The 12,157-nt window shown below is 43.3% G+C and overlaps 1 protein-coding gene across 1 annotated transcript in view; it reads left to right on the forward strand.

The window, feature by feature from the left end:
- The first annotated feature begins 8,129 nt into the window (after window positions 1–8,129).
- The window catches only part of LOC124794909 (trypsin-7-like), a 139,156-nt gene continuing 135,128 nt past the window's right edge, over window positions 8,130–12,157 (forward strand). The window contains exon 1 of the mRNA XM_047258611.1: window positions 8,130–8,239. Within this exon, the coding sequence (XP_047114567.1) occupies window positions 8,156–8,239 (84 nt within the window). The 5' untranslated portion in view covers window positions 8,130–8,155. The remainder of the gene's footprint in view (window positions 8,240–12,157) is intronic.

Below are 12,157 nucleotides of genomic sequence, written 5' to 3' on the forward strand. Positions count from 1 at the left end.
CGCAGCGATCTGGGGAAGAAATTCTCAGCTTTCCATTTAAAATGTCTGAGTTACTCGACACAAATGTGGACGGAGATCGAGTTTATGCGCTCGGGTTTCGTCAAACTAAGTGCTGCTACAAACTGGTGGCGCAGTACAGCATACCATATCTCTTACTGGTTTCAGTATCCATAGTTACAAATTGCTACACAAAAGCATGGTTAAGAGACACGAAACATTATTAACCACTCCGCTCACATGAAATTCGGAAATACTATAGGGCGTCATTCAGACTTAACGATATTAGTCACTGCTTTGCAGTTGCCTTTCCGTTGCTCGTGAGTCCAGCTTTCTGCATTCCAGCACATCTGACGCCCGGATACTACGGACTTTACCACTCTCTCACAGACACTTGACGTAATGCGAACATCGTCACTCACTGAATTTGGGCTATTAACTACGTCCTTGTTAGACCACACTGAGAGTTCATAGAAGAAATTCCCCAACTGTCACCAGATAGGTTGGTTTGGGGAGGGGGAGGAAACCAAACTGCGAGGTCATCAATCGGTCTCATCGGGTTAGGGAAGGATGGGGAAGGAAGTCGGCTGTGCCCTTTCAAAAGCACCATCCCGGCATTTGCCTGAATCGATGGATGACTTAGGTTAATGGGGATGCCCAGTGACCTATTTTCCCGCCAAAATTTGAACTTCCCGCCAAAATTTGACCACCAGTTACTTAGGTTATTGGAGGTAGCACAAGGGATGTTTCTCCCGCCAAAATTTTCCCGCCATTTTCTTGGGGAGCGGAGGGGATAGGGTAGAGGATGAGAGTGGGAGTGGAGGGAGGGGGTTAGGTTAGTGGAGGTAGCCCAAGTGACCTATTTTCCCGCCAAAATTTGAAGCTTCCACCACAATGTTATTGCAATGTGTGCCACATCTATGGCTGCCATCTTGGATCCGCCATCTTGAATAAATTCGGCAACAATGCCGAGTGGTTCAAAAATGGTTCAAATGGTTCTGAGCACTATGGGACTTAACATCTATGGTCATCAGTCCCCTACAACTTAGAACTAGTTAAACCTAACTAACCTAAGGACAACACACAACACCCAGTCATCACGAGGCAGAGAAAATCCCTCACCCCGCCGGGAATCGAACCTGGGAACCCGGGCGCGAGAAGCGAGAACGCTACCGCACGACCACGAGCTGCGGACAATGCCGAGTGGGTCCACGTCCTTGTTTCCCTACTAATGGCGTTTCTGTACTAGCAGTTTCAGTTCCGTCAAATGTGTAATGAATCCATTAATGTTCCACTGCAGTATGGAAGCCATTTTAACAGTGAGGTTTTACTCCTTCTTTCGCTTTCTCGTTCCACTATGGTGGCAAGATTGCAACTGAAGGGGTGGGTGGGTGCGTCCGTTGTGGAGCTCGCCTCAGGCAAACGTCGCTGCCCATACTGGCGATGATATGATCATTGTCAAATCCATCATATAGCAACAAGCTCGTGTGGTCCAATGGTTTTTAAGTGGATCGCTTTGGCCATTTGACCTTCCTGCCCAGCTTGGATTTTGGAGACTGTTGAAAGACTGGCGTGACAGAGACACTGTAGTGGATGTCTTCTGCCATCTGCCATGAGGGTTTGCTATTTACGCTGACATTATGTTCAGTAACTTTCAGTTCTTCAGCTATAGGACGACTGGGCTGAGCGACCAGCGACGTTGGCTGACAGCTCCATTTACAGGTGCAGGTAGATGTGCCTTGCTCAACCATCATAATCTGGGTGCTAACAGGGACCTTCTGGACAGGCTGGTCCAGTGCTGAGGCAGAAGACTTGACGAAACTATGGCATCTGAGTGGCCTTAAATTCCTTCTTTGCGTCCGATTACGAAACGCGTTGGGTGACTTTAAATTCCTGAATCTTCTTTTCTTCAGCGAAAATAGGACAGGCCTGCCCCAAACCGGAATTCAGCTACCTCAGCAGCAAAATAACCCATGACGGTCGGAGCAAGGAAGACATCAAAAACAGATCAGCACGTCAAAAACGGCATTCCTGCAATGAGAAGTCTACTAGTATCAAACACAGGCCTCAATTTGGGGAAGAAATTTCTGAGAATGTACTTTTGGAGCACAGTATTGTATGGTAGTGAAACATGGACTGTGGGAAAATCAGAAAAGAGGAGAATCGAAGCATTTGAGATATGGTGCGACAGAAGAATGTTGAGAATTAGGTCGACTGATAAGGTACGGAGTGAGGAGGTTCTCGGGAGAATCAGTGAGGAAAGGAATATATGAAGAACATTAACATGAGGAAGAGACAGGATGGTAGCGCATCTATTAAGACAACAGGGAATAACGTCCACGGCGCTGGAGGAAACTGTAGAAGGTAAAAACTGTAGAGGAAAACAGAGGTTGAAACACACACAGCAAATAATTTGAGGACGTCGGTTGCTACTCTGAGATGAAGAGGTTGGCACAGGAGTGGAATTCGTGTCGGATCGCATCAATCCAGTCAGAAGACTGATGATTCAAGAAAAAAAAATTGTAGTTGACGACTGAGACACTCCCGATTGGTTTGGATATTACTAACCAGAGAGCAGCAGCCTATTAAATGAGTTATACTGTGCCCTACATATAAGGCACTGATTGGCTAATAGTGCTGTGGGAGTTGTTTCGTATCTGTGTTTCGGCTGCTGAATTATGCACTAACACAATCAATAAATTTCTAATGTAATAACACTCACTACGGTGTTTTGCTGTAATTAAGTGTTACATTCTTGATTTTACGCAAATGTTTGGTAGTTACTCCCTTCGCCCTTACAATTTAATTATAGTTTTACTTATAATAGGTTTCTCTTTGATATCTTTACAAGATAGCATGAAGTAGCACAAACACACCACAGTCCTCATTGAAATCTAACTATAAGTGGCCGGTGCGGTTGACGCGAAACGCGTAATCACGGTGCGCTGTAATACTTAATAAAACAATTCAGAATAAACTCTTTTGTCATGATAAGGAGATTGCTGTGGGTCAAAAACCCGCGGCGTCGGGGACCAGCTCAGTCGACAATATGTGTTACGGGCGGCCTTCCGCCAGCACACCACGTCCTGCTCCGTCAGAGTTCTTTTAGCGACTGTTGCCCCTACACTTTGCCTGCACTCCACTTAACTAACAATTTCAGTATCTGTCGCGCTTGTGGCGGTCAACTATCGATATCTAGGCTACCACAAAAGAACTGTTTATCATGTGATTAGAAAGTGATGAACATCTTGGACAAGTCACATCGTATCATTATTTAAGGTTAATACTAAAAAGTCATCATGCAAAATTAGTATTAGGAAGGTAAATGGGAGAGTCATATGGTAACGCAATTCATCTGTAAAGAGAATCACATACGAGACGACAGTGTGGCCAATTGTAGAACAGTGTACCAGTATTTAAAATTCTTATCAAAAATGTATGACAGCGAGGATAGTGATAATTCAGAGATGCGCTACTAGCCTTGTACCAGATCGGTACAGCCCATATGGAAGTGAAACAGAAATGCTCGGAGAATTTAAATGTGAGTCCTTGGAGGAAAAAGAAGTAGTTCCTGCGAAATCCTGTTGCGTGTATTAAGAGAATACTACGCGGCATTATTCCTCTACCATATAATATCCCGCGTACGGATCATGAGATGAAGAGAACAAAAATTAGGGCGCGAACTGGGCCAGACACCTTTCCCTTGATCTATACGCGAATAAAATTGATAACATTAGTACGAAGTACTCTCGCCACGCAGTGTACAGTGCGGAGTATTTATTTAGGTATAGACTTAAGTTCAAGGAAGCCCTTTGGTAGATTCCAAGAAGTAATTTAGGGCCAATAATTATGAAGTAAGGTAGAGGAACAGCTATCCGAATATATATTAATGTAACTTCGGTTAATCGAAAGTATTCCAGCAGCAAATTTTGCCTTCGTGCTGTGTAGAAACTCAGCAGGCGCTAGGGCGAGCAATTCAGCTTTTTACCCCTCGCTGTGAACTGACATTGTTGTTCCGTGTGCAGAGTGGAAGTCTGAACCTTCTGTTGTCATAAATGGTACTGCTGTTGCACCGTTCGCAATGGGAACTTAATTCAGAAGCAAAAACAAACATTGGACTTCTTTTTCTAAACAGTGAATCTGTTTTAATGACCATTATGAAATTTTCAAACTACGCGTGTTATCTCTAATACATGTATTTTAATTCACTGTTTCTTTTTTCATACTCCTACGATCACTGGTGCAATAAGTTTTCCTAACTGAACGGTTATCCGAAACATCAGTTATATGAACACCCGGGCGTCTCGAGCTGTTTCGTATAATCGGCATTATTCTATATTACGGTTTCCCATGTGAAGTGCAATATAGCGTGCCAAGAGCGTATCACGGCTCTCATTTTGGGGATAGGGGGCAACTCATATTAGTTTCACGGCAAATGGCAAAAGAAAATAATGGGTGTATCACAGAGGGCTTCTCAGCTTTGAAAATTCATATTTATTTATTCATTTAACTTGTTGTTGTTTTGGTCTTCAGTCCAAAGACTGGTTTGATGCAGCTCTCCATGCTGCTCTATCCTGTGCAAGCTTCTTCATCTCCGAATGACTGCTGCAACCTGCGTCCTTCTGAATCTGCTTACTGGATCCATCTCTTGGTCTCCCTCTACAACTTTTACCCGCCACACTTCACTTCAGTACCAAAGTGGTGATCTCTTGATGTCTGATAATGTGTCCTACCAATAGTTCCCTTCTTCTAGTGAGGTTGTACCTTAAATTTCTTTTCTCGCATATTCTATTCAGTACATCTTCATTAGTTACGTGATCCACTCATCTGATCTTCAGCATTCTTCTGTAACACCACATTTCGAAATCGTCTATTCTTTTCTTGTAGAAACTGTTTATCGTCCACGTTTCCCTTCCGTACAGGGCTACGCTCCGCACAACCACTTCCTAAAAAGATTCCCTAACACTTAAATGTATATCAATTGTCAATCATTAGTTATTTTATTGCCCAAATAACACAACTCATCTACTACTTTAAGTGTCTCGTTTCCTAATCTAATTCTCTCTGTAGCACCTGATTTATTTCGACTACATTCCATTATCCTCGTTTTGCTTTCGTTGATGTTCATCTTAACCCACCTTTCAACACAATGTCCATTCCGTTCCTCTTCCAAGTTCTTTGTTGTCTCTGGCAGAATTACGATCTCATTGGCACTTTTAACTAACAGACACTGTGTGGTGTCATTTTATAGCAAAATACATAACATTTTTTACCTTGTACTCGAACAGTTTCAATGTGACTTCTGTTAGTTGCAAGGTAGATTCTAGCTCTGGGCTCTCGTAGGGAAGCCGGTAAGGATGGAACGAATACGGTAACCTCGATGAATTCTCAAATGAAAAGGTCAAGAGGTGTGAGGTCCGGCGAACGTGCGGGCCGTGCAATTGGCACACTCCGCCCATCCACTTATCTGGAAAGCGGATATTCAGGAAATCTCGGACACTGGAACGGTACTCTGGCGGCGTGCCATCTAGCATAAACTATACGCTACGTTCTTGGTCATCATCGTCAATCAGGGTGCTTAAAAAGTTTGTCTCACTTGCTCTCGAGTCAAGCACAACAGGATGACGTGAGGATCTGTTGTGTCTTACTTGAGTCAAAGTTCATCTGTTTTCCTTCATGATGACACCAAGACTAAGTCTGTAATTCGAATGAATAAGGTTGTACCAATCTTCAAAATAGTAAAGCTATTCTTGATACACACCGTAATTTTTAGATATCACGACAGACCCTTCTGTGCACACCTGCTACCAGTCCACTCCGTAATGCGCCTTTCTTCAAGCTGATATTGAACTGATATGTCTGTCTGTGTGGCGCGGCAGAATTCAGGTTCGGTTTGTACAGACTGGTACCTTCCGCTGGGTACGGGAGTGTAAACGTATAGTGAGGTGACAAAAGTCATGGAATACCGATCTGCAGAAATACAGACGGCCGTAGTATCGCGCACACAAGGTATAAAATGGCGTTGCATTGGCGTAGCTGTCATTTGTACGCAGCTGATTCATGTGAAACGTTGTCCGGCGTGATTACGGCTCAAGACGGAAATTAACAGACTTTGAACGCGGAATGGTAGTTGGAGCTAGACGCATAGGACACTCCATTTCGGAAAACGTTAGGGAATACAACATTCTGAGATCCACAGTGTCAAGACTGTGCCAAGAATACCAAATTCCAAACTTTACCGCTCACCACGGACAACTCAGTGGCCGACAGCCATCACTTAACGACTGAGAGCGGCGGCGTTTGGATAGAGTTGTCAGTGCTAACACATACGCAACCCTGAGTGAGATAATCATATAAATCAATATGCGAAGTACGGTGACCGTATCCGTTAGGGCACTGCGGCGAAATTTGGCGTTAATGGGCTGTGGCAACAGACGACTGACGCTAGTGCCTTTTCTAACAGCACAACATCACCTGCAGCGCCTCTCGGCACGTGATCATATCGGTTGTACCCTAGACGACTGGAAAAACGTGGCCTGGTCAGATGAGTCCCGAATTCAGTTGGTAAGAGACAATGGTTCGAGTGAGGCGCAGACCCCCACGAAGCCACGGATCCAAGGAACAGTGCAAGCTGCTGGTGACTCCACAATGGTGTAGGCTGTGATTACTTGGAATGGACTTAGTCCTCTAGTCCAACTGAACCGTTCATTGACTGGAAATGTTTATGTTCGACTACTTGGAGACGATTTGCAACCATTCATAGACTTCATTTTTCCAAACAACGATGGAATTTTTACGGATGACAATGCGCCACATCATCGGGCCAAAATTGTTCGCGATTGGTTAGAAGAACTTTCTGGACTATTCGAGCGAATGATTTCGCCACCCAGATCATCCGACACGAATCTCATCGATCATTATTGGACATTAGCAAGAGGTCAGTTCGTGCACAAAATCCTGCACTGGCAACACTTTCGCAATTTTGGGGGGCTGTAGAGGCAGCAGGGCTCAGTGTTTCTGCAGGAGGCTTGTAACGACTTGTTGAGTCCATGTCACATCAAGCTGCTGCGCTACGCCAGACAATGGGAGATTGGACACGACATTAGGGGGTATCCCGTGACTTTGGCTCCTCAGTGTACAGGGTGGTCCATTGATACTGACTCGGCCAAATATCTCACGAAATAAGCATCAAACGAAAAAACTACAAAGAATGAAACTCGTCTAGCTTGAAGGGGGAAACCAGATGGCGCTATGGTTGGCCCGCTATATGGCGCTGCCATAGGTCAAACGGATATCAAGTGCGTTTTTTTAAAATCGGATCCCCCATTTTTATTACATATTCGTGTAGTACGTGAAGAAATATGAATGTTTTAGTTGGACCACTTTTTTCGCTATGGCTCACAATTTTAGACGAACAGTTGGTAACAGGTGGGTTTTTTAAATTAAAATACAGAACATAGGTACGCTTGAACATTTTATTTCGGTTGTTCCGATGTGCAACATGTACCTTTGTGAACTGTGGTACAACTAAAACATTCATATTTCTTTACGTACTACACGAATATGTAAAAAAAATGGGGGTTCCTATTTTAAAAAACACAGATGATATCCGTTTGACCTATGGCAGCGCCATCTAGTGGACCAACCATAGCGCCATCTGGTTTCCCCTTCAAGCTAGACGAGTTTCGTTCTTTGTAGTTTTTTTCGTTTGACGCTTATTTCGTGAGATATTTGGCCCGGTCATCAATGGACCACCCTGTATACGGTTTGAAGCAGCTTCTGCTAGGACCTTTGTTCCGAGCGCAATGGTCGCATCATTCAGTCGCGTTATGGATGCGCTCACGCTGATTTACCGGCACAATGCCGCACGTGCGTATGAGGAACTACCGTAACCGGGGAAGTGTTTCCTCCGCGCCGCTGGCGGGTTATGTTATGGTCACCCTCCGGGGCGGTACAGCGGACGCGTCGGGGCGGTGAATGGAGAAAGCTCTGCCGGCCTGCATACCGGGCGTGCTCCTCCCTCCTCCCGGCACTCGCCTGCGCCTTCGCCGTCGCCCTCGCAGTCGTCTTCGGCGCCTTCGAGGTTCCCGCTCGGGGCTCTCTCCAGCGGTACTGGCACTCCGCTATGGGACGCCGCGGCTGCAGGACGTGGTTGCGCATGCGCACGTGCGTCGCCAGCTTGCCGCTGCCACTGCTGCTCGTCGTCGTCATCGGAGTCTGCCACTGTTCAGGGCAGCAACAGGTGCGTGCCGCTCTTTAGCGAACGATAGGCTGATAATGTGTGCTTCCAAATACATTTACGTACAGGGTGAAGAAGTATTTCTGGTCAAACAGTAATTGCAGCTATAGTATACTGATTGCGCTGTAGAACTCGAAATGGTGTTAAAGAGAATTTTGCATGTATATTCTGCAGCGAGAAGTTTCTCTCTACTTTAGAAACTTTTGCGAAATGATTGTTCCGGTCTGCAGCTGGACAAGCCATTTAATAAAGCTCATAAAAGCGTTTGTGGATGTTCTATGTTTTGGAAACATGTTGAGCAAAATAACAATGTTAGAAAACGCACAGTCTAAACCAGGGTAGTTTGCGTCTCGTCATTAGAGCACTAATTGCTTGTTAAGGGCAGTAACTGGTCAATCTTGAAATCGTTTAGGAGAACGACGAGAAATTTTAAGGATGAATGGACGGGAATTTGTATCCTACTCCTGCGACATTTGTGTCCAACATCTAGTAGCACTTCACTCTACAGCAAATGTACGAAATGCCATAAAATTTTTCATATTTTCGTGGTCGCTTGTTGACGTATTGCTTGTTGGCCTTCGTCTCGAAATCTTCTGCTGAAGTTTGTTTGCGCATTCTCTTCTGACGTTTCGCTAGTACGAGCAATGGAGGGCGAACCTTTGACAATGCAGCCACTAATGCCGGCGAAACGTTAGGGAAATCATTGTCAGAAGACCGTTAGACGAAGGTCAACACGCAATAAGTTAGGAACTGTTACCAACTACATAAGGCAACTACGTGAACTTTTGTTGTTCACACTTCTATATATAACATCCGTAATTAATAGCTATAATTGCGTAATGCAGTGCTTATGACCTCTGTAATAACTGCTCTTGTAAGAATCAAGCGTGCCAAGGCGTATTACATGAAGTAAAACCACAAAGGCACAACCCAGGAGATAAGCGTTCCTTCTGTATACTGAAACAACTAACTTCACGCGAAAGGTAAATCGTTTCTTTCCGTTCTGTGCCGTTTTGCTCACACTCTCTAGCATTACATACCGTTACTGGAAGCCTACGATGACTATGCTCATATGCGTCTGTCTATACGAATACTACTCACCATTCCTATACCTTCCATTCCAGATTACCTGTCACAGTGACGCCCGGTACTTGCAAGCGGTTGGTCCTTTTGAAACTGTTCTTTACTTTCAGTCCCAAGTGAACAATTCTTAGCACCGCTACTATTGCTTATAACACTGCTGGCCAAGTTTTGAAGTTTTCTTTCACCCCACTTGACAATAACTTCATAAATCTTCATTTCCCTAATCATCCTCAGTCGGAGTACACAAATAATATATATGTCACGTCCTCCATCTTGCTCTCCTCCGCAATCTCTAAAGTTTTTCAAGTTTACTTTGCCGTTGTTTTCCTCATGTCTGAAAACGCCATGAGTGTTTACTTTTCTCGGGTTACCAAGATATTACAATTTTCATGATTACCGCTTCCACTGCTAACCGTAGAAGAACGTCTTCATTATTATCGGGTATCTCTTCTTCAATATTTCTCTTTTCCATGTACTGTCCAATAAATAATTTAGAAGTGTTAGATGAGTAAGTGTTGGTTACCGTTAAATGGTCCCAAAATGCGAAAGTGCTTGTATTTTACAACTTTTATTGAAAAACTCTTTTGTAATTACCCATACATAGCAAACCTGGTAATATGACCGTTCTTCCTTAGTAGAGAGCGTAACGTGTACATCAGTGAACAAATACACGCCATTTGTCAGAATTTTGCGCCACGGAGTTGAAACACCAATCCGCACTAACGAAACTACACTTATTAAAACTTATTTCCAATTGGCATTAAACACGTGACGTTAAAACATTTTGCCATTAATTTAATTCAATTTATGATATGGCCTTAAGGATATTTTTCCGTATTATCTTTTGTAAGTAACAGAAATGGAAAGTTCACCCTTTTTATATTAAGGGCGCATTAAGGTTGAAGGAACCGTTAATATATGATATAAATCCGAACATATATTATCAGACTTTATAGTGACTGATGAGACGCCGTGTAGCCAGAACGTGCTACAAGTAGAAGAAAATCGTTAGTAAGATATGTATTTTACAATTTCCATTATGTCATCTAGTCAGAACAACTAGAGAGAAAGCTTGAAGGAAAAAGAAACAAAGCGAGAATTACCTAAACGACCGCCGTTTTATTGAAAATACAGAGTACCATTCCAGTGATTATTTTGCGTCTGCCTAACTCGCTAGCAAGACTCAGAATTCTGCTCGCCCTCTCACTTGGCTGGAAGCGCACTCTAAATTTAAAGCAAGCGACACATCGGCGGTGGATGTCGCTGCACACCTAACGGTTTGCCTTGCGGTGGTCGGAGGTGCGCTGATGTCTGAGCCACATTCAAGAGCGCACTGATAGCATGGAAACCCTCCAGCTCACCAAAATAGTTTCATAAATCGTAATCGGTTCGTACGCATCTATCTGGAAACAAAAGTCACAACGACCAACGTTATTTGTTAGTTTATACCCAATATTGTCCTCATTTACCGTAAATATTACGTTAGCAAGAGAATTATCCAACCACACGACCTTTCTCAAATGAGCATCTTGGTACGCAATAAAGATCAATTTTACGAGTAAATCCACTTTTTCATTGGTTCCTTCATAACGATCCATGAACGTGGATACTGATTTCTTAGTCGAGTGGCCACCACTAGCTTCAAACACTCGTGTTCAGTGCAACTAAATATTCAACAAAGCTTGCATTATTCGTTGAAATGTGTGTATGGCATAACTGGCTGGGAGTCCTCGCCTGGTACAAGTGTTTTTATTCGACGATATTTCTAAAAGATGACTATAACACATTATACTTTTGTTAATTGAAATTTAGATGCAGTGTCAGATAATACTCTTCCAATGTCGTCGCTTGTAACGGGACATAAAACCTAACAATAGTTTTTCTGTGACATAGTTATATATAAAATGAAAACTAACATTATTAAAGTAATAGTGCGTGCGTATCGCAATGAAATGACGACTTTTGCGATGGTGCAGTCTGACTACACATCCGTAGACACAGGAACCGGGGAAATTTTGTGACAAACGATAACTGAAATCCTAATATAAAGACATTTTTGATTGAAGACAGTATTTCATGCAGGTCCTATCAGTAGTCTCTGTCAGCAGACAGGAAGAAATTCTACACAAGTAATCGAATTATTGAACCAAGTGGCCGGAAGCTTAAAGAGAGATAAATTGTAAATTTATGGGAAAGTAGCTGCTTTATAGTGAATGCCTTGAGTAATGCCGCTCTGGTGTCACATTTTTCCTCTTGGATTCGTCTGTCACAGTGGCCACAAATAACTGATGGGTGAAAGGTGTTCGAACAAAATTCAACGTACGAATATAATTAAGCAGTAATACCAAGCAGCCGTGGCACATGTTGTACAACGAACAGAATTAACCGTGTTCTAAATTTCCGCAGTTCCTTATGAGGTCATTAAGCTAACATAATTATACTTTTTGATAATGTGTTCGTGACTGTGAGAGACAGATTTTACAAAAAATAACTGAAAATACTAATAATGACTAGTAAACAGCGAATAAATGAAGTGAGTGTTTTATTGTAAAACTAAAACTAGGATGGTCAGATGGAATTATTGTTTGTTTGTGTGTGTGTGTGTGTGTGAGAGAGAGAGAGAGAGAGAGAGAGAGAGAGAGAGAGAGAGAGAGAGAGCAGTCGTATTCAAAGAAGACAGCAAAAGAATGCAGTAGAGCGCTTAAAAAAAATGCTTTAGCAGATAAAGTTCACGCATAGTAACCTGAGCTGCAAGATGCCACATGTGGTGGAACTAGCAGACCAGTTCGACGACATACCTGTTTGGACGAAGAGCGCGTGCTTTCCAGTGCCAAACAA

Source organism: Schistocerca piceifrons, chromosome 4 (assembly GCF_021461385.2).
Source record: "Schistocerca piceifrons isolate TAMUIC-IGC-003096 chromosome 4, iqSchPice1.1, whole genome shotgun sequence".
Taxonomy (NCBI): Eukaryota; Metazoa; Arthropoda; class Insecta; order Orthoptera; family Acrididae; genus Schistocerca; species Schistocerca piceifrons.